The sequence below is a fragment of the Stomoxys calcitrans genome, chromosome 5 (assembly GCF_963082655.1).
Source record: "Stomoxys calcitrans chromosome 5, idStoCalc2.1, whole genome shotgun sequence".
NCBI classification, from domain to species: Eukaryota; Metazoa; Arthropoda; class Insecta; order Diptera; family Muscidae; genus Stomoxys; species Stomoxys calcitrans.
The window spans coordinates 50,203,117-50,226,324 of NC_081556.1; the positions used below are offsets into that span (position 1 = coordinate 50,203,117).

At 36.4% G+C, this 23,208-nt stretch overlaps 1 protein-coding gene across 24 annotated transcripts in view; it reads right to left on the reverse strand.

Annotated features, from left to right (window-relative positions):
* The window catches only part of LOC106095735 (cell adhesion molecule Dscam2), a 433,819-nt gene that overhangs the window by 22,380 nt on the left and 388,231 nt on the right, over positions 1–23,208 (reverse strand). For 18 of the 24 annotated variants that reach the window (XM_059369670.1, XM_059369663.1, XM_059369668.1 and 15 more), the window contains 6 exons: positions 16,612–16,767; positions 7,947–8,093; positions 5,578–5,882; positions 4,613–4,793; positions 1,719–1,880; positions 530–544 (listed from right to left, as the gene is read on the reverse strand). In XM_059369670.1, coding sequence (XP_059225653.1) covers positions 530–544; positions 1,719–1,880; positions 4,613–4,793; positions 5,578–5,882; positions 7,947–8,093; positions 16,612–16,767 — 966 coding nt within the window. The remainder of the gene's footprint in view (positions 1–529; positions 545–1,718; positions 1,881–4,612; positions 4,794–5,577; positions 5,883–7,946; positions 8,094–16,611; positions 16,768–23,208) is intronic. The other 6 variants (XM_013263055.2, XM_059369673.1, XM_013263057.2 and 3 more) reach the window with 1 other exon arrangement.

The window sequence follows — 23,208 nt, forward strand, 5'->3', positions numbered from 1 at the left end:
TATCATTACCTCTATCGTTTGTGTGTTTTTATCTTAAATCTAATTGATAGATTTTAACATGTGTACTATTCTTTTTTTAAGGTATATGTACGTTTAAATCAAAGCTGTAGAGTCGCTGGAGTCGAGTTCTTGAGGCCGGATTAGAAGGCGGAGTCCGACTATTGAGCAGAAGTCGGAGTTTGGTTCGGAGTTGAGTACGCTTGCCAAGACTCCGAACCGCTCTCCGACCCCGGCTATATACTCCGACTCCCATTTAAACTCCGACCCAGGGTCGGAGTCGAGGGCTAGACTCCACAGCCCTAGTTTAAACTCAATGGTGCTTCAAAGGTTCTATGTGTTGTGTTTTTTTTTTTTGAAAATTTAGTCTAAAATGTGATTTCCATTTGGTAGAAGTGAATGTGAGTTTCGAATTGATACAGATCGATGATATGGCATGGTGATATTGAGGGAGGAATGTGATGATCTTTAAATGACTAACACACTCAATGATATATGAGGGGATTTTCGGGGGTTTTACATCATCACTCACCATCTTTAGTATCTTCTGTTTGTTTTTTTTTTATTTAATTTTAATTTGTTTTATGTACAACACACACACAAAGAGAATTAGTTGATAGACAAGGTAGATAACAATAAGTTGATAGATAATCACATATGTATAGTACAATAATATGTCTTAACACTGGCCTACAAAGTATTTGAATGTGACTGTTAAAAATGCCTATTATCCAAAAACTGTTAACATATTCCCAATTCTATTTGTGTTTAGCAATAGCATAAGCTAGATAATGCCCAAATTTAAATATCGATATGTAAACCCTGCAAAATTTAACAAATCAAAACCGGCGGAGAAAAGCTCTTCTCTCTGTACTTCTAATGCAGAAAACAATCGTTGCTTTAAGAATACGACATGAAAGAAACCATATAGCTGTTATAATAAAAGGTTTGAAATTTTATACTGCGGAGACGCTTCCTAGAGAGTTGTTAAAAAGAAATTTAACTTTAATCAAATTTTTCACATTAATGCAAAAAATGCAAATTTTGCCCATGAACATTCCACTAAGGAACAGGGGTAAACTTCTCACATATCAATGAGTGCAGTCCGATTCAAGTTTAACCTCGATGATAGAGCCTCCTTTTTATAGCCCAGTCCGATCGGTGTGCCGCAGGGCGACATCTCTTTGGGGAGAAGTTTTACATGGCATAGTTCCTTACAAATGTTGCCAGCATTAGGAGGGGAAAACCACCGCAGAAATTTTTGTTTTGATGTTCTCGCCAGGATTCGAACCCAGGCGTTCAGCGTCATAGGCGGACATGCTAACCTCTGCGCTACGGTGGTCTCCTTTCTTCACTTTAATAGAAATATTAATTGCTTTACAAACCAAAATTTATCACTCTAAGAAGGGAGAGCTCAGCATGCTGCGAACTTGCCCGTGTCTAGGGATGTAGAACGAAGAACAGGCCTATTATAAAATCTATAAAAAAAAAGTTACTTTATAAGTTTAATAATTAGGTATGGCGTGTATTAAATGGCATGACACAGTGTTTATAATCGTACTTCCTTTAACTAGAACTACAAGTTGCTCCCGCAATACTTTGTAGGCCAGATGATATATAATTTAATAAGAGGTATCAAGCTTTTAAAGCCACACTTATAATTTCTTACACTTAGAAAAACAATCATTGTTAAATGTAAACAAATTTAAATGAAAACTTACCGCCATAATTGCCACGTGGTCCATGATCACGATCACATTCAGCTTCGGATATTTCATTGCTTTCCTTGGAATCATTGAATGAGGAATTGCTCATGTCATGATTGCGTGGTGGTGGTGGTGGGGGTTCAGGAGAGCTATTTCCACCAGGATTGCGGGCTGAGCCTAGAAAAAATAAAAAATTTTAATATAATAATATAATAACGGCAAAAATAATAATAACGACAAAAAGGGAAAACGTATTAGCTAACAAATATTTTGCTTTTAAATTATGTGTAGGTATAATTTTGATCTTCAAGAACGGCATTTAATTTGTAGCTCTAACCACTGCTGCAATTCTGTTTAAACTTGCCTGGCCTAAGGATCTCTTTTGTAATGTGATTACTTTCTCGTTCACTCTTTGGATTATAAAGATCCTACCCTGCGTCTGGCGCTGGTTGCCTATCATCCACTAGAAGATGATGTTGTTGTTGTTACCACATATTTGCAAATGTAGGTAATGATCCTCATAAAACCAACCCCCGCGAGAAAGGTATGGCCTTTCGGTATTTTAAAGTAGATTGAGATTATTGTGACCGGCCACCATGAACACTTAGAAGACAGTTTGTTGCAGTGACCGTGATTTTGATTTAAGCATAGCATTGTACTTTTGAAGGATTGTCTCCTTGGCTCTTCAACTTGAATTAATCTCTTTTTGGTCGTAGAGTATCATTCTGACATGTTGGGATTTTACTCTACTACGTGACGTTCAACCGGAAGCAGTTACTTACTTTCCAGCCAGAAAACTGTAAGCAGTGTCCTTCTTCTGATTTGCGGTATACTCATAAAAATGAGGTGTTAGTAACTATCACCAGTGCAATTGATTTGGTGCTAAGCTCAGCACACTGATCGTAGGAATACTCACACATTAATTTTCATGTTTCGTGTACCACCGCTTTTAACATTGTTTTTGTTCATGACGGTGTAAAGAGTGAAACATCTCATCAAAACAACACATTGACTCGAATCGTGACTGTGATATTGCTTTAATAACCGCAATAAAGCTCATTTATTTTAACAAAAATATAGTTTTATATTGCTTATATTCAATTCTAATAATCTTAATTTTTTTTGTGTTTGTGTTGTTAGAGACTCATGAGCATAACTTTTTGCGGTAGTTATTTTAGTTCAGAAGTCGCTCGTTTGCTTCATAGCGCCACATACACAGCAGTACCACCACAAAATCATTTGTGTTTTCATACAAACCATTTGCGTTGATACGAGTTGAATGGATTCAATAGTTGGGTTGATTCAAAAAGACAATTTTTTTGCGGTACTCCGTCAGATTTTAGAAGGGTACCTCATCCAACTGTTTTAAGATCAACACCAAAATATGATTTACTTTGGATTTACATCACCTCAAACACCATGAATTTGACAAATAGCTTTCCTGCTTGCTAAAGATGTTAAATGATGGTTGAAAAACTTTCGGATCGGTCACTACTCTTATTCTACTCGGTCACTTGAATACATTTGACACCGTTCATCACTATATTCTTTGCTTTAAATTGGATACTTTTTTTAGTTTCTATGAAAGCTCACTTAGGTTTCAATGTTCCTACATTTCTGGTAGGATACCGTCAGTTTGCTTGAATGGTGGAGTATCTTTGCATACATGAAGAGGGGTTCTTTAGGGCTCAACACTTGGACTTTTTATTTTTTCACTCTTCATAAATGATTTGCCACATTTGAGTTACCTATGTGGTGATATTGGGCAATCCATGAATTTCGTGCATCTGGGCGGCAGCCAATTGACTATATTTATTTAAATCCAACAAACTTAAAGTGCATAGTCTTTCTTGTGAGTCTGGCATAAAAATAAATGATTAAGGTATTGACATCATTTCTTCTGCTTAGAATTTAGGCATTACAACCAGTTCGACCATAAAAAAAACAATAACATTTGCCATATGCCCTAAATTACATTTTGTTTAATGTCATTTATTCATTTGGGCTTTATGGCATGAGGTCTTATGATATAATTATTGATGAAAATGGACCCAAAACGGTCATATCGCCCAACAGTGTGCAAAAACAACAAACATTGGAAGAATTTGGACGATATGCCATTTGTCGTTTTGGGCAAAATAACGAATGTTGTTAATAAAACCATTGTAATATGCTTTTATGAGCTAAGATCGTATTACAAGATATGAACTTCTTCCATATAGAATAAGTTCTGATCCTTTGCTGAGATTTAAATCGCTTTTATTGCTCTTTTAGAAGATTATTCTATCATTATTTAATTATAAATCTCTTAAAGCTAAGAATATATTTTTTAAATTTTTTTATGTTTCAGAATGTTAACATATTTAATTTAGTAGATAAATAATTATACAAAATTCCTGTGCTGTAAACATAAGATGCAATGTTTTTCAACAGGGCTCTAATAAATAAATAAATATTTGCCAGCTATGAGTTCTTTTAAGAGAGTCTCGTTTTAGGTTTTCAACCTCATGACAGAACAATCGCCTAAAAACGGTCATTGACTTTAGAGAAACTCCGTAGTTTCTACTACTCGCAATGTAAATATAAATTTTTTGCGACACCTCCCTTTTCATGCCAGTTATGCGTCAACAACCTAAAACCAACCTTCGGATAGAAGTATTAAAATCGTCTCAAATATTAGTCCAGCTATTTGCTTAATGTTCTTTCAATCGTTTATCATACAGTAATATCAACAGTGATGAAGTTGTTTGCTTAACTACGCGTAGCTAAATCATGTGTTTCTTCGATTTGTTTTACTCATAAAATACATTAACCTTCAACATGAAAATTTGAAATCATGTATCAAAAAACAAAAGTTCTTTCATAATTAAGACGTGTTAAATTCTATTAAAATACACATTTCTACTTACCAACACTACGTCTGCCCATAGATCCACGTGAGCCATAATGATCATAAGGTGTACCGTAAGGACCGCCATATTGTGAGCCATACTGATCTTCTTCGGGAGCGCAATTTGCAGGATCATCATATTCGGGTCCAGGTCCAGAATACAAACTGCCGCCCTGAGAGTTAACGCGAGTGTAACGACGCTAGAAATAGATAAAAAAAAGTGAATTAAGAAAAAAGATCTAAAAAATATCAAAAAAGTAATAACATTACAAGTACTTTAAAAATACCTTAACTAGCATACTCCCTGTGCGCTTCGCTACTTCCTTCAAAGAATACCTTTGGTTCGTTAAATTGGTAAAATATTGAATCCCTGGCTCAATACATAAAGAAGTACCAATAGTAAATTCAGCTTTAATGTGCGTTTTCACCCGTTGATAAAAATCAGTTAGTCAACTAATAAAAATTTTTTATGTGCATCTTTAGCTCTAGCTGAATTCGCAATGAAAGTACCTAATGGTACCAATTGCGACACTAAAGATTTTTCTACCGTAATATTTTTCATAATTGTTCTTTCTACTCCCATACCATACTTCGCAATGGCAATCACTTGAATCAAATTTCGGAGTTCTAGCTCGCCTTATGCAAAGCTCGCCTATTTAGTATATACTATTTGGTTAATATTTCGTACCCAAAGGTACGAAGGTCACCATAGTGTACCAAACAGTTGAGGTCTAGCCTAATCCGGAAAGAAAGACTCAAATGGTACCAATTACGGTACTAAACGTACTATTTCATCCACATTTTCTCCCAACCTTTTTATTTCGAGATGTTCTTTAATTTGTCTCCAGCTTCATACTCCCAACCCCTATAGTTTGCCCTGGGCAAACATTCAACATTTTGTACTATTTGGTACCTTTAATAGTCAGGCTTTATGGATTAGAAATCTGTGGCACTAAAAAGTACTTTAGCATTTTTATCACTTACATATTGATCTTCTTCAGCACAATTTGCAGGATCATCATATTCAGGAGCTGGTGTATAAATCGATGATTGTCCACCTTGGCTGTTCTTGCGGGCATAACGGTTGGCACGTGGCATAGATTGTGAACCAGAACGAGAGTGCATATGACCAGGATGTCCAGGGGGTCCCATGGTGCCAGCATGGCCGGGTGGGGCATGACCATTTTGGTGGGGGAAGGTTTGGAAGTTCATTGCCTTGGTGGGATCCATTTCCTCGCGGAAGCCCAAAAGATGGAAAGTGGCATAGGGACAAATTTCATCTTCCATGCCTGCGTTTTGCATTAACGTAGGGTTGTGAGAGTAATGTTCGAAAAATAGATTAGATATAAATTTACCAAAGCAAGGATAATATTTTGCTTTTCAATTTAAGTGTTAAGTTTGGTGTTTAATAAATGGTTATTACAGAGTATGGGAATGATTTTTTTGGGATGTCATGTAAGGTGGAAGGTTGATTAGCATGCCATTATTTATTGATAAATGAGTCTAGTTAAAAATATATGAGTAAAGTTAAAAAATGATTACCTCCCACAATATGTGATTATAATGAGTACTTACAATTACTGTTACAAGAAATAGTTAGACAGGGCCATTAATATACGACAGAGTGTTATTAATTTAAGGTTAGTTAAATGAAGAATATAATAAATAATGAAATTAAACTATTAACACGGAAGAAGAGAATTGATTTTTTTTTTAACATTTTTGAAATTTTGAAGCATATGGCAGCCACAAATCTTTTGTTATAGTAATCATTACTCATATCAATTTTCTTCAATCATTAAAAATGTTAGTTCTTTTTGTAAATCAGTAAATAATAACGTAACCAATTTTAATTAAAATGGTCCATATTTTTGAGTATGTAAAGATTATTTAAAAAATGTTACTAATTTAAATCGAAACGGAAGATAATATGGACATTTTTTTTGAGAAATGCGCCTTTTATGTGTTCAAGAAAATTGAAGCATCGGGTTTATGAGGGCTGCAGCGTAACATTGAAGGAGTTTGCCTTTTTTCAACCCCAATCGATGAACCAAAGTAAGAAGTATTGATCGAAACTTGAAATCGCTAAACGTACTCGTGTTTCTGACAGACAGGCAAACAGAAGGACGATATCGTTAATATTCTCCCATCTAAAAATTAATTTTTTATGAAGTCAATGCAAGGGATCGATGAATACAAATGCTTTATCTAGTTATTGCCGATTTAGATAGAATTTGCTAAAATACCATTATCTGTGGGCAAAAAAGAAGTTCATTCTTAGCCGATTAAGAAAAGTAAGGGTTCCTAAATATTGACCGGGAATGACCAGGAAATGTTGTCCGTTCAATAGAACATTATAGTTGGTAGAATATGTTTGAGTAAAATTCTTGAAACGACTACTAATATAAATTTTCAATCTATTATGAAATATTTTTAACAAACTAAAGGGTGATTTTTTAGCTGTCATCTTTTTGGCAACACTGTCAAATTAATTATTGAATTTTGTTATCAAAATGCGTGCTCTGTTAAGAAAGTTCATCGCGCGCTCACTATTCTCATTTTTTTCCTAGTTTTGGTTCAATGGGTATGTAAATAAGCAGAAGATCAGCTAAAAGCATTGCAAGAGATACCAATGCATGCAGAAAAAGTCACAGTTTGATGCAGTTTATAGGCTAGTTTAAGCATTGGACCGTACTTCTTCAACGTAACTGTGAATGGTGAGCGTGAATATCCAACTTTTTTTTTGCCCAAAATGCAAGAGCTTGACTTGGATGACATGTGATTTCAACAAGACGGTGCCACATGCCACACAGCACGCGTAACAATGGATTTATTGAGAGGCGAGTTCGGTGAACATTTTATTTCACTTTCGAGACCGGTCAATTTGCCGCCTAGATCGTGCGATTGAACGCCATTAGACTGTTTTTTGTAGGGCTATGTTAAGCTCATGTCATGAGGACAACATTGAAGTAATTATTCGTTAGGTATTGGAAAGAGTATACCATAATTGGACTAAGAGGATGGATCATTTGAGGCGCAGTCACGGTCAACATTTGCATGAAATAATCTTCAAACATTAAATTATATGGACCGTACTATCGATTCAAATAAAGATGTCATGCATTTTTCTGAATTTTATGTGTTTTTTTAAACTTTCCTTTATCTCTTAGAAAATCACCCTTAATAATTATCTATAAAAACCTTAACAACATTAATGCCGATATGTTTTGAAATTGATTGATCGCAATGAATTTTATTTAATCGAAATTTATATTTTTTACTCAAAAAAGAGGACGTTTTTGTAAAACTTAACTTAACAAAATTAAATAAACAAAAAATTAATCACAACCTACCTGGATGTTTGTAAGTACATTCGTTGATATTATGCACATGACCATAATGATTATTATGGGCTGGTACTGGTGGTGCCTTCAATTCTTCATATAAATTGGGTCTGCGTGGATCCCAAGTTGAGTGATTTGAACGCATACCACCGCGAGCTATTTTTACAGATATGTTTACACATTGTTGTATAGTGTATTTGAATATCATATTCAAATGTTTGTTGTTGTGTTGATATATCATTGTGTTTGTTTTGTGTGGGAGGAGTTTTATTTCAATCAAACATATAAAAAATATAAATATATATTTTTTTTTATAACACACAGAGCAACGCAAAAGTATATCATTCAAAGCCATTAAATATGAAAATAAAATTAAAAAAATATTATTTTGTTGATATATTAATCAACAATAAAACTATATAGCAATTAAATCACTGGAAAATAATTGGATATTTAATCAAGAGCATTGTGATGATGGTTGATGGTATATAATTTACCCGTTTTGTTGGGTTGATCTAAATATTTGAGTTCGACCAACTTCTGCATAACAAAACATCATAACAAAGTAATTCAAATAGGAAAGAGATGGAGGTGGAACAATAAACCCCATCCTTCCAAATTTTATCGGTATAAGGTAAAGAGTAGAATTCTTGATTAAGCCTTTGAGTGGAGCGGACGTATTTTTACTTTGCTTCCCCAGAATTTTCAGTAACTCGTAATAGTATGTTATTTTCGAAGAATTTTTTAAATCACTCAAGGATAGTTACGGTAGTCTCATCCATTAGGCGGTCGATGATCTGCGTCTGTTTCCAGTGGAGAGGCAGATCTAGAGCCCGGGAGTAGGCTTAGAATGGACCCCAAAGCCCAACAGCTGCGGTGGTGGTATTAGGCCGCAGCATGTTGTATGCTACTGAGACCTCGTCGGTAGGGGGTCTTGGCGAAAATATTCGGTTCAAGTTTTAAGGACAAGGCCGAACCTACTTTATCTTCGCATGCCTATAATTTGCCTAGGCCATCGGCCTTCTTCGGCAAATCAATACGCTCTTTAAGAGGTTGGAATAATAAAAGGCTCATAGCTCTCAGGTTTATTAAGAGGCTTGGCGCCAATGATCCTAAAACTCTCACCGATACGGAGAGAGGCTCATTAATTGGGCTAGGAGATTTGCTGCACAGGCTACCGCAAAGGATGCATGACTAGATTTAAAAACGGCACCGCAGTCAGCCTAAGTCATGCCTAAAAGAACTAGGGAGAACAATAGTAAGATGGGTCCTACAACCATTGCTAATGTCGCTAGGGACAGCTGGTGGACGAGGGAAAAGAACAGGGCTGCATATCTAGGAACATTTGGAGTGGGGTAGTCCATAGACCGTCATCTGTATACTTAGATGTCTTTGCGGAATTGCCTGGGCCTCCTCCAGTTTGTGACGATGCAAGCTGGTATCGGGGCCGATACAAACTAATTGCTATCGAGGATCAACGCTCAGTTGAAATGTATCGTTGCATCCTAAAGAAGATTGGCAAAATCTGTCCAGGCGCAGCACTGGATTTAGTCGAGAAGGAATATCTCCCTGGCACATGGTTGGATACCAAGGCTTCCCTCAGATCCTGAGTCCATACTTGGGAGATCAAGGGACTGTTATCCCAATTTTTCAACCATTGATAGGAAGATTGCTATATTGAATGAGGCTGATGGCGGCCGCAGAAATGCAGTATTGGTACTACATAACGGCTAAAATAAGTCTAAAGAGTTGTATTCTACGTATTCAACAAGTTAAGAGTGAATGGGTATAGAAGCTATGGGTTTGGGGATCAGAAGACAACTCAGAAGTTGTTGCTGAACACTTGTCTGAGGAACTATCGACCATATATCTAAAGTCAGGCGGATTGCAGGAGATGGATAACCCCCTGCAATGACCGAAACAGGTAAGAAAAAGAAGTCGAGACAGGACCCGACAAGCCCTGTGTGTGTGGGTCATCCGGTTGGATTGGGCTAAAGGTGTGCGCCAGCGGGGAAGGACGGAACTCAAAAGGTTTTTCGACACCATCAGCTAGTGAAGATCTATGGAAGAATCGTTCACATCACAAGCGTCCATTGTCCTGAGGTTTCCAATGGGTGCGTAAGGAAACTCATCATGACAAAATCGAACGAATCTTGTGAGGACCTCTTACAGGCAGGCGACAGCTAATAATGGCGACCTGCAATAATGTTTTTCTATATATTGTAGAAGCGAGATTTGGAGTAAATTCCTATAGACCAGGGACAGGGGTAAGGCGCTGCTTCCAGTGCAGAGGACGGCCGCTCTAAGAGTCCTTCCATCTGAGCGAAAAATGTCCGAACCCACAGTTCTCGTCATCGCCGGTATGGTGCCAATAGACCTACAAGCCTTGAAATGGATAAAAATCTCCGTGGAAATCGTGATCCATTCTTTAAGTATTCTTACTTTTAGGAAGCTAAACATACCTATAAAAAGCACCCCATACCCATTATGCTGCCTCCATCAGAATTTATGGCCTTTAAAATATACTGAAGTTCAAATAGGACTAAAAAATGGTACAACATTTTTTTATATCCGAAGGGCGGTGGATCCTCCCATTTACCAACATTTTCAAAAACGCCAGATCTCGGACATGGGTGCACCGATTTAAGAGAAATTTTGTATGCCTTATGGTACCCCAAAAACACGAAATTGGTATAAAATTTTGAGATCAAATAACCTGAGGGGACGCCCCATCCCAAAATCCACCCGAACGGATATGTTTACCGATTGGGATAATATGGGTTGGTTAGGATAGGTTGGAAAGGGGGTGCAGATATAAATCTGCCCCATGCCACAATAGACATACACTTTACCAGTAATCGGCTTGTTGTGCACTCTAGAAACTAAAACGTAAAAAATTTTAAGTGCTACTTACAAAATTTTTAATTGTCTTCCATACAAATCCCATAAGTTGGTTTATATCGTGTCCCCACCTATGTACCGTTGTCTGTTAGCCGCAAAAGCCGGGCAATGACATAGGAAATGCTCCAAAGTCTCATCATCTTCCCACAAAAGCCAAACTGATCTCCTTGTAACTTCCTTTCAGTTATAGCCTCGTCCTATCTCGATCCGGAACACCCCATAGGATTTACGCCGTCCTACGCACTGTTTCGCTGTTCCACAGTGTTACATGCGCATTTGTCGCCCCCGCCCTTTCATACCCCCGTTTTGGCCCGGCAACCAAACGATGCGGATTGTGCCATCATCAGAGAAGGCGTTGATCTCCTTCTTACATTGCAAGACTGTTCGTGACCAATACACAAATGTTCCTTTTGAAATCCTACTATAAAACGCCGAACAACAAAAATCTGTTTATATGATATACATTTGTGTATTAGGGTGATGCATTTTTTACAACTTCATATCTCTGTATCATACTTGGGTGAGCTTTTATTTCTGATTAGATAAAATCTTACATATAGGGTGATTCGATGAAAAAAACCTAACGCTCAAAATGATTTTGAGACCGTCCTGGTTTTTATTGCCCTTATGGCAATTTTACTGTCCGTAAAGATGTTCACACTCGACGTCCTAGCGTTAGTACCGTACCACCTCACGCATTCCATGCTCGACTGGATCTCTGCCTGCAGGACCGTATTGTGGTCAGGCAGTATAAAACAGATCCTTAGAAGGGCATATACACCAATTGGGACAATATGGATATCAAATAAAAGGTATTTAAAAGTAGAGTAGGAATCTAATATAAAAATGTATTCCTTGTTGTCTGAGGCGCCTCCCCAACCCCTAAACCTCTCAACAGGACATATTTACCGATTGGGACAATATGGGTATCAAATGAAAGGCATTTGGAAGTTGAGTACACATCTGTTATAAAAATTTGGTCCAAGATGTCTGGGGGGCGTCCCCAAACTTAAAAACCCCCAAAACGGGCATGAATATCCAGCGTCACAAAATGGGTATCAAATGAATGTTCTTTGAAAGTTGATATGGTATACACATTTGGCAGAGTCTAGGACCGGCCCATCCACTAAATACCCTTCAATAGGACGTGTTGTTCGATCAGGATAATATGAGAATTTAAAGAAAGGTCTATGACAGTAGAGTTCGATTCAAATGTTGAAATAAGGATCCAAGAATGTGGGTCACGTTCTGCCGTTCAGCAGGACATGTAGATCGCGACAATAAAGGACACAAATAAATGGTATTTTCGGTCCCAGCGTTGGGGGGACCGATCTTCTTCCTTCAATATAAACAACACCAAACTGTCATGTAGGACGACTGAGAACATATTGTACACAAATGAAAGGACGTGTCAGAGGATAATCCCCCTCCCCATCCTAACCAAAACAAAAGGAATTAGAAATAATGTATGAAGACCGATCAGGATAGAATCGGACAGTAATAAAAGGTCTTTGGTAATAGCGTACACTTCTTGCTCTCAAATCGGAGCAAGAACAGGAAAGAACTGCGGATCTTTAAAAATGTGCTATCCCAAGTGGTAGCTTTGAAATTTGTTTTTGAAACCGTAGATAACCAATACAAATAAAATTAATTAGTGTGGATGTGAATGAGAGCCGTAGCCGAATGTCTTAGTCAATTTCGTAGTTTCAGTTGCATAGTGTCCCCCAAAATATAAAAAGAAGATGAGGAGCATGATGTCTATGAAAGAAATGTTAAAATTTTAATTTCACTTGGTGTTTCCGAAGAAAAGAAGTCTGTTTGCTTTACATCTATTGGGTTGCCCAAAAAGTAATTGCGAATTTTTTAAAAGAAAGTAAATGCATTTTTAATAAAACTTAGAATGAACTTTAATCAAATATCCTTTTTTTACACTTTCTTTCTAAAGCAAGCTAAAAGTAACAGAAGAAAGAATGCAATTACAGAGTCACAAGCTGTAAAAAAAATTGTCAACGCCGACTATATAAAAAATCCGCAATTACTTTTTGGGCAACCCAATATTATATAATTGTTGCGCTTTGTTTGTTTGTCTGCTTCGTATAGACTCAAAAACGGCTGAACCGATTTTCATAAAATTTCACAGATGGTGCATAATGATCCCGTGGTGAAAATAGGGTACTACATTTTTTGATATCTTACCCTAATTTTTAGAAACGCCAGATCTCGGTGATGGGTGGTGCGATTTAAGCGAAATTTTGTGTGCTCTCTTAAAGTAACCTTAAAATAAAAATTTGGTATCCAAATTTCGGATGGGGTACCTAGGGGGGCAACCCCACACCCCAAACCTACCAAATATATATATAGACCAATCAAGACAATATGGGACTCAAATGAGAGGTCTTTGGGAGTAAAATACGAATTTGGTATCCAAATTTTCTGTGGGTGCACCCCTTCCGTAAAACACCCCCCCAAACAGGACTTATTTACTGATCATGGCAATATGGGGCTAAAATAAAAGGTATTTAAGTTTAGAATACGAATCTGATATTCAAATGTGGGACCAAGTGTATGGGGACCCCCCCCTTTTAAAAACAACCCCCAAAGAGGACAAATTAAGTACAATAGCAATATGGCTCAAATAAAAGGTCTTTGGGAGTAAAGCACGAATCTGATATTAATATTCGGGAAAAAGTGTGTGGCCACCCCAACCCCATGATCTACCCAAAGAGGACGTATTTGCTGACCATTGCAATATGGGGCTCAAATTAAAGATATTTTAGAGTAGAACAAGAATCTGATATATATCTTCAGGGCCATGTCACTGAGTGGCCGCCCCATCCCTTAAAACAGCCCCCAAAACGGTCATGTTTATCGACTATGGAAATACGGGTCTCAAATGAAAGGTAATTGGGAGTAGACTACGAATGTGACATCAACATTCGTGACCAACTGTCTAACTGATATCCCACCCGCAAATATGACGTATTTGCTCACTATGACAGTTTGGGTCTTAAAGAGAGTGGAGCTCGATATTGATAGTTTTTAGAGCCCATACCCCAAACCGGACATATTTGCTGACTTTTGCAGTAAGGGGTTTAAATAAAAGGTATTTGAAATTAGCAAACGTATTTGACATTCAATTTTGAGGCCAATGGCAATATGGGGTTCAAATAAATGATATTTAAGAGTAGAGCAAGATGTTGATATATTTCTAGGGCTAAGTGTTTGGGTGACAACCTCACTCCCCAAAACACCCCTAAATCGGACATATTTTCCGATCATGTCAATGTGGGGCTTAAGTGAAAGGTATTGGGGAGTAGAGCACGAAATTGATACCCACTTTCGGAACCAATTTTCTGGGTGTCTACTCTTTCCGCAAAAACAACCCACAAACAGCAATTATTTACTGACCGACGCAATATGGGGCTCAAATATTGGTATTAGGGGGTATAATACGAATCTGATACCCAAAAATGGGACCATGTATTTGGGGCACCGCCCGTTCCCCCAAATAGTAAAAATTTACCAACCATGCTAATATGTGGCTCAAATGAAAGGTATTTGAGATTTAAAAACGAATTGAATAAACATTTTTGGGGCCAAGTGTTTGGGGGACGCCTCATCCCATAAAAACTCCCCTTAAACCAATGGCAATATGGGGTTTAAAAAATGTTTTTTAAGGTAGAACACGATGCTAATGTAATGGCTAGGGGTCTGGGGGACACCCTCACCCTACAAAACATCCCTAAATAATATATCTACTGATCTTGGCAATTTGGGGCTCAAATGAAAGGTATTTGGGAGTAGAGCACGAAATTAATACCCACTTACGACGTGGTACCGTCTGGGGGTCCTTCCTTTGATACAATGCTCCTAAATTGGAGTATTGTGGAAGATTTTGGCTGAATTTAAACACATACAAAAATAACACCTAAAGTTGGTACCAAATAATTTCGCCATGAAATACGCAATTCTATACCTTTACTTGCTCGACAGGGCCCGTCTGTCTGTCGAAAGCACGCTAACTTCCGAAGGAGTAAAGCTAGACGCTTGAAATTTTGTACATATACTTCTTATTAGTGTAGGTCGGTTGGTATTGTAAATGGGCCATATCGGTCCATGTTTTGATATAGCTGTCATATAAACCGATCTTGGGTCTTGACTTCTTGAGCCTCTACAGGGCGCAATTCTTATCCGATTTGAATGAATTTTGGCACTACGTGTTTTGTTATGATATCCAACAACTGTGTCAAGTATGGTTCAAATCGGTCTATAACCTAATATAGCTGCCATATAAACCGATCTTGGGTCTTGACTTCTTGAGCTTCTAGAGTGTGCAATTCTTGTCCGATTGGAATGAAATTTTGCACGACGTGTTTTGTTATTATATCTAACAACTGTGCTAAGTATGGCTCAAATCGGTCCATAACCTGATATAGCTGCCATATAAACCGATCTTGGGTCTTGACTTCTAGAGCCTCTAGAGTGCGCAATTCTTATCCGATTGGAATGAAATTTTGCACGACGTGTTTTGTCATGATATCCAACAACTATGCTAAGAATGGTTCAAATCGGTCTATAACCTGATATAGCTGTCATATAAACCGATCTGGGATCTTGACTTCTTGAGCCTCTAGAGGTCGCAATTATTATCCGATTTGCCTGAAATTTTGTACGACGAATTCTCTCATGACCATCAACATACGTGTTTATTATGGTCTGAATCGGTCTATAGCCCGATACAGCTCCCATATAAATCGATCTCTCTATTTTACTTCTTGAGCCCCCAAAGGGCGCAATTCTTATTCGCAATTGGCTAACATTTTACACAGGCCTCCAACGTATCATTTAATTGTGGTCCAAACCAGACCATATCTTGATATCGCTATAATAGCAGAGGAAATCTTTTCTTATATCCTTTTTTCCCAAAGAAGAGATGCCCGGAAAAGAACTCGACAAATGCGATCCATGGTGGAGGGTATATAAGATTCGGCCCGGCCGAACTTAGCACGCTTTTACTTGTTAGTTTTATTATACTTTTTCGATTATATTGCAACTTTTATGAGTTGCATGTTGGATTAGCCCATTATTTGATTTCGCCCAAATGAAATAGCATACCATATCAACCCAAACTTTATAAGATGTCCTATTATTTTCCAATGTTTTAATAAAAAAAAAAACTTACTAATTATTAGAAAAATTATTGTAATATTAAAATCTAAATTTCCAACAACATTTATATAAAAATCATGCAAACACCAACAATAATGAAATTCCACAGGAAGCAGACCACTTTAATCCAATGGTCGTAAAAAGAAAAATTTTGAAATTAGCTGGTCTTTACCAAATTGTATAAAGTTTTTGTTTTGTCCTAGGAATTTCATTAGAAATTAAAAATTTTAACAATTATAGATACTTGGTGATATAATATTTTGATGATTATGTGGGAGATATATTTTGTTTTCTCAATATTTTTCAATGGTATTATTCTCTGAGTGTTGATTTGAAAATAAGCACAAGCCTCTTAAGAAAATGTTGCTTAAAATATACACAAGGATTTTGGATCATTCTCTATTTATATGTATCCTCTTTTTTTTTTTTGCAAAAATACAGTTATTTTTTTGTGTATAAACGAGTAGTTTTCATAAATCCTTGTTTGCTTTTGGCAACATAAACGCAATTCAAAATGTATCGAAACAAAATGATGAGAAAAGAAAAATCGTTGGTATTAATAAATGTTGTTTTGGAAAATTTAGATGCTTACTTATCACTGTACCTCGCTTGATCCGATCGCAGGTGTTGTAGTTGGAGCCTGGCACGGGTGGCAGCTTGCGGTTGGGTGGAGCAATGTATCCCAGTTCATCGCGCAAATCGGGGCGCCTCTTGTCCAGGGTGGCACCGGGTCCCATAGTCTGATTATAAACTACATCATCTAGAATTAATATGTGTCGTGTCGAAAGAGCAAAAAAACATAATTTGTAAATACTGAAGATGCTTTTACCATTCTTTAGCGTTAGACTTTTAGGCATTTGGAAAATTTCAAAACTTTTTTTTTTTACTTTACTTCTGTTTTTGTAATTTTTTGTTTTTTTTTTTTCAAACAAATGTGAATTTAGTATTTGTTAGTTTTTTTGTTTTGTTTTGGTGCATTTAAAAAAAAATACAATCACAAATCATTCGAATTTAGGTGCCATTCTTCATGAAATTCTTTCAACAAGTCACTCACAATCCTGGGCTATAGTTTTCATTTGCAAAAGGTTTCTTGCTAAAATTACAGGGTGCTCAGATGTATCCAAAAGTAAAAAAAACAATTACCAAATATACCAAACAAATTTCAGATATGCTTCGTTTTTTTTTTTTTTTTGTTTTCTTTAAATAGGAAAAATAAGAATTAGTATAAATTAATGTCTGCATGAATGATTACAGCATTTTTTGTTTAGATTTTTGCGATTTTAACGTCTATTTTTATATATTCTCATTAGTTTTCTGTTATGAAAAGCATCTTAGTTTTTATGGAGATTTTATAAAATGGGGCGTTCGGGGGATTTGAGGGGTGGGTAGATAGAAAAGCTAGTGGGGGAAAGGGAGATCAAAATTTACTTTAAAACTGATAGAAATAGATTTGGAAAGAAAATAAATTTCCACAAAGTTTAAGGAAAACGAATTAAAAACATTTTTAAATTGAAACATGGAGAAATAGTTTACATGAATTGTAAATGAAGGAAGTTGGTTGTCTTTTGATAGAATACTAAAATATTATTTACACAGTAATATATTAAGGGAATAGGGGTAGAGATATTCTATATATATACGGAATATTTATGTAGTAACAGGCCATTTATCCCTTTACAGCAATAACCGAAAAATGGTTTATGTATTGTATTCCTTGCATATGATCTTAAATCCATTTTCGGCTTAAAGGAATTTATTCCCCATAACGTATTTGTTAGTAATAACAATTGTGGATCATTCTACATATTGACAACATTTATACGTATACTTTATATACATTTAATTGTTCATATAATCATGGATTTGGAAATCAACAATAAAATTAATAAATGGATGTATTGTTTTGGCAACATCAGGGGGGATCCATTTCTCATATATTTCGGGTTTGGACAATAGTAGTATTGCAAAGGAAGAGCAAATTACCCAGTGATGATACCAGCCAAAATTCTGTAAGCTAACCCTGAAACATGTGCCAAAATTTAATAGCCTTTCGTAAAAGAATGATAGTTATAACTAACAAATTGGGGAAGACAAAAGTCGGGCAGGTCTTTTTGGCAGCTATATCCACTGCGTCAAATTTCAACGAAATCGTGTGGACCAAATTAAACTAGGATATAGTAATCATTCTGCTTTTTTCAAAATTCCATATTTTATTCAGGTCCCGCGAACTCATATACAAATCATATTTTCAGACAATTTTTTACGGCTACGACCGTATATTGGAAGATCGGTCTATACGACAGCTATATCTAGTCTGATCTGACACATATTTGAGTCGTATGTCGAGAGGCTTAAAACAACTCAATATTTCAAATTTCAATGAAATCAGATAATAAATAAAGCTTTTATAAGCTTCAGATCCATAATCGGCATATCGGTCTATATGACAGCTATATTTAAATAGAGACCGAGCTTTACCATATTTGGGTCAGATGGCGGGTGGCCTAAAGCAACTCACTGATTCAAATTTCACAGAAATTCGGGAATAAATGCTGCTTTTATGGGTTCCAGACCCTTAAACGGCAAATCGGTCTATATGGCAGCTATATCCAAATATAGTCCGATCTGAACTATATTTAGGACGGATGTCTGGAGGCTTAAAATAACTTACTGTTTCAAATTTCAGCGAAATTGGATAAAAATTACAGCTTTTATGGGCTTCAGACCCTTTATCGGAAGATCGGTATATATATCCAAATATGGTCCGATTTGGCCCGTTCAAGAACATAACCAGCGTGCATTTAAAAGAGGTATCTGTGCCAAATTTCAGCTCAATATCTCAATTTTCAAAGGCTGTAGAGTGATTACAACGGATAGATGGACAGACACACGGACATCGTTAAATCGTCTTAGAATTTTACGACGATCCGAAATGTATATACTTTGTAGGGTCGGAAATCGATATTTCGATGTGTTGCAAACCAAATGACTAAATGAATACACCCCCTTATCCTATGGTGGTGGGTATAAAAATACGTACCCAATTTCGAGCAATTTTAAGAGATTTATATGTGCTAATTTTCATGAATATCGGTTGAAAAGCTGAACTACTTTGAGTAATATTGGAATAGTCTAAACATTTTTCTATGGAATTCGTCATTAATATTGGTAGTCATAAGGGAATCCTTCGTGCACAACTCATTGTTTGAAAATTCAGCGAAATTGGGTAAAACAAGTCGGCAGGGCCGACCTGTGAATACCCACCACCTCGGGTATATATGCAAACCACCTTTCGTCATAATACGCTGAAAATGCATAATTTATGCCCGATTTGGTCCGATTTGTACCAAATTCGACACTTATATTGAGTGGTCAATTAATGTCAACAGAACAAAATATTGGTCTGTTTGGTAGCCATATCCAAATATAGATCGATTTAAGCCATATACGGAACCGATGTCGAAAAGCCCAACATAGGTTACTGTGTCAAATTTCAGCAAAATCGGATTATAAATTCGCCTTTTATGGGGCCAAGACTTTTAATCGAGACATCGGTTTATATGCCAGCTATATCCAAATTCGAACCGATCTGGGCAATATTGAAGAGAGCTAACGAAGGGCCTAACACAACTCACTGTCCCAAATTTCGGCAAAATCGAACAATGAATGCGCCTTTTATGGGGCCAAGACCTTAAATCTAGATATGGGTCTATATGGCAGCCAAATCCAAATCTGGACCGATCTGTGCCATATTGCAGAAAGATGTCGAGGGGCCTAACACAACTCACTGTCCCAAATTTGGGCGACATCGGACAATAAATGCGCATTTTATGGGTCCAAAACCTTAAATCGAGTTCGGTCTCTATGGCAGCTATATCCAAATCGAGATCGATCTGGGCCAAATTGAAGAAGGATATCAAGGGGACTTATTAAACACATTGCCCCAAATTTCGGCGACATCGGACAATAAATACGTCTTTTATGGGCCCAAAACCATCAATCGAGCGATCGGTCTAATGGCAGTTATATCGAAATCTAGACCGATCTGGGCCAAATTGCAGAAAGATGTCGAAGAGCCCAACGCAACTCACTGTCCCGAATTTCGGCGAAATCGGACAATAAATGCGCCTTTTATGGGCCCAAAACCTAAAATCAAGGGATCGGTCTATATGGCTGCTATATCCAAATCTGATCCGATCAGTACCAAATTGAAAAAAAGATGTCGAAGGGCCTAAGACAACTTACTGTCCCGAATTTCGGTGAAATCGGACAATAAATTCACCTTTTATGGGCTCAAAACCTTAAAACCACCTTTTATGGGTCCAAAACCAAATACTGTTACAAGAGGTCTCACTGCTTCAAACTTCAGGAAATAGGGCGTAAGCTTTGATATTGGCTGTAACTGGTACGAGTGTTAAGGAATCTCTTTCAAATTACGTAAATTCTAGATAACAACTCATGCAACTCATTAGCCCCGCTAAAATGGGTAGAAAAAGCTCATTTCTGGACTCAACCCCTATAAATCGGCACTATTGTTCATTGAAATCAGGGTAAAAATACGACATATAAACTCTAGCTGTCTTATTGGGAGTTGGGTATAAATTGTGCTATATAAAGATATTGGCCACCTTTGAACATTAGGTTGTAAAGTGATTTCAACAAAACAGACGGACGGAAGGACATGTTCAGATCGTCTATGAATATAGCGACGATCTAGTATGTAAACTTTGTAGGGCTGAACATGTATTAATTGATGTATTGCAAATGGAATGGCAAAATGACCAAATCTTCAGTGATGGGTATAAAAAGATGTATGACATTTTTGGCTTGTAGAACATTTGGTAGGATTTCTTTTTTTAAATTTGGAAGGAAATAATTTTCTCGAATGGCAACATTGATGGGGACTATATGTCTAAATCATTTTAGAATTTTACGACGATCAAGAATTAATAACCATTTTAGACTTATACGACGATCAAGAATTAATATTCTTTGTGGGGTCAGAAATGTATATATCGATGTAATGTAAACGGAAACGAAATCGGAGGCCAGCGTAGCGCAGAGGTTAGCACGTCAGCCTATGACGCTGAACGCTTGGCGAATATTGACGAGGCCACCAAAAAATGTCAGGCCGTGGGTTTCCCCTCCTAATGCTGGTAACATTTGTGAGGTACTATGCAAAGTAAAAACTTCTCTCCAAAAAGAGGTGTCGCACTGCAGAACGCCGTTCGGACTCGGCTATAAAAAGGAGGACCCTTATCAGTGAGCTTAAAAACTTTAATCAGACTGCACTCTTTGATATGTTAGAATTTTACCCCTATTCCTTAGTGGAATGTTCATGAGCAAAATTTGCAATTTTTTGTAAACGGAATGACAAAGTTATTATACGTCATGTCCTTCGGTGGTGGGTATAAAAAGGGGTACTTTATTTATACAGGGTATTAAAACTTAGTGCATTTGTTTGTAACACCAAATAGGAGTAGAGATAGACCCATTGATAAGTATACCGATCGACTCAGAATCACTTTCTGATTCGATTTTGCTATGTCCGTTTGTCTGTCTGTCTGTCCGTATGTCCATGTTATATTGTGTACAAACTACGGGTCGCAATTTTCATCCGATCGTCTTCAAATTTGGTATGGGAATGTTTTTCGGCCTAAAGACGAAGCCTATTGAAATTTCATAGAAATCGGTTGAGATTTGGATATAGCTCCGATATATATATGGTCGTCCCATTTGCAGTAATACAGCAATAAAATGGTCATTTGTTAACCGATTCTCTCGAATTTTTACAGGAAGGATTTTCTTATGACTATCGATATATGTGGCGAATTTCATAAAAATCGGTTGAGATTTGGATATAGCTCCCATATATATGTTCGTCCGATTTGCAATAATTCAGCAATAAAATGGTAATCTGTTAACCGATTCTCTCGAAATTTGACAGGAAGGATTTTCTTATGACTATCGATATAAGTGGCGAATTTCATAAAAATCGGTTGAGATTTGGATATAGCTCCCATATATATGTTCGTCCAATTTGCAGTAATACAGCAATAAAATTGTCATTTGTTAACCGATTCTCTCGAAATTTGACAGGAAGGATTTTCTTATGACTATCGATATAAGTGGCGAATTTCATAAAAATCTGTTCAGCTTTGGATATAGCTCCCATATATATGTTTGTCCGATTTGCAGTAATACAGCAATAAAATGGTCATTTGTAAACCGATTCTCTCGAAATTTGGCTGGAAGGATTTTCTTATGACATTCGATATAGAGAGATTTGAGATTTTGATATAGCTCCCATATATATGTTCGTCCGATTTGCAGTAATACAGCAATAAAATGGTCATTTGTTATCCGATTTGCTCGTTTTTAATAACCAAAGGAGACAGTTTGCTTATTTCCTTAAAGTGGTTTTAAAAATGATTGAATTTCCAATTATGATTATATGAACAGTTATTATTTATATATATTTTTATCGCAAAAATTTATATTTTGCCAATTATGATTAATGAGATGATAGTAAATACATATATAGTGATATAAATATCGGATATATTATATACATAATGAAGTTATTAAAACACATTTAAACTCTGTACATAGTTTTGTAAATATTTTGTTTGTGGTACTGTGTAATGTAAGAAGAGGACTGAAGAGATTTTCTTGGACAAATCTATGGAGAATCCAATGGTGCATATTGGTATTGAAAAATTTTTGAAATGTTTTGTCTTTTTAACTCAATTATTAATCATGTTAAAAACGTGGAACGTTAGTGGAATGATGTATATATGGGCTTCCAGGAAGTCCAAACCATATGGAGATCTGTTGGGTAATTTAAAAATTTGACACCATGATGTTACGTTAGAAGGAGTCCCAATTTCATCAAAAAATATTATTAATTGTAGTAATAATCTTTACTGGTCTCAAAATGAGCTCAAAAATAGTAAGAAACAACATGAATTTCCATTTTCAATAAACAAAAAAAATCCCTAAGGCAAATCATATTGACCATACTTTGAAAAGTAATAAAATTCTATTAATATTTGGATATTGTTTTTGCATTACTTTTACTAAATTTTCTAAACTTTTCAATTCATAGAAGAAAACTCATTCTAGACTTTATCTTAAATCTGCACACATCTCTGATATAAAATTCGCAAAAAGGGGCGTATAAACCAGACAAGGCACATAT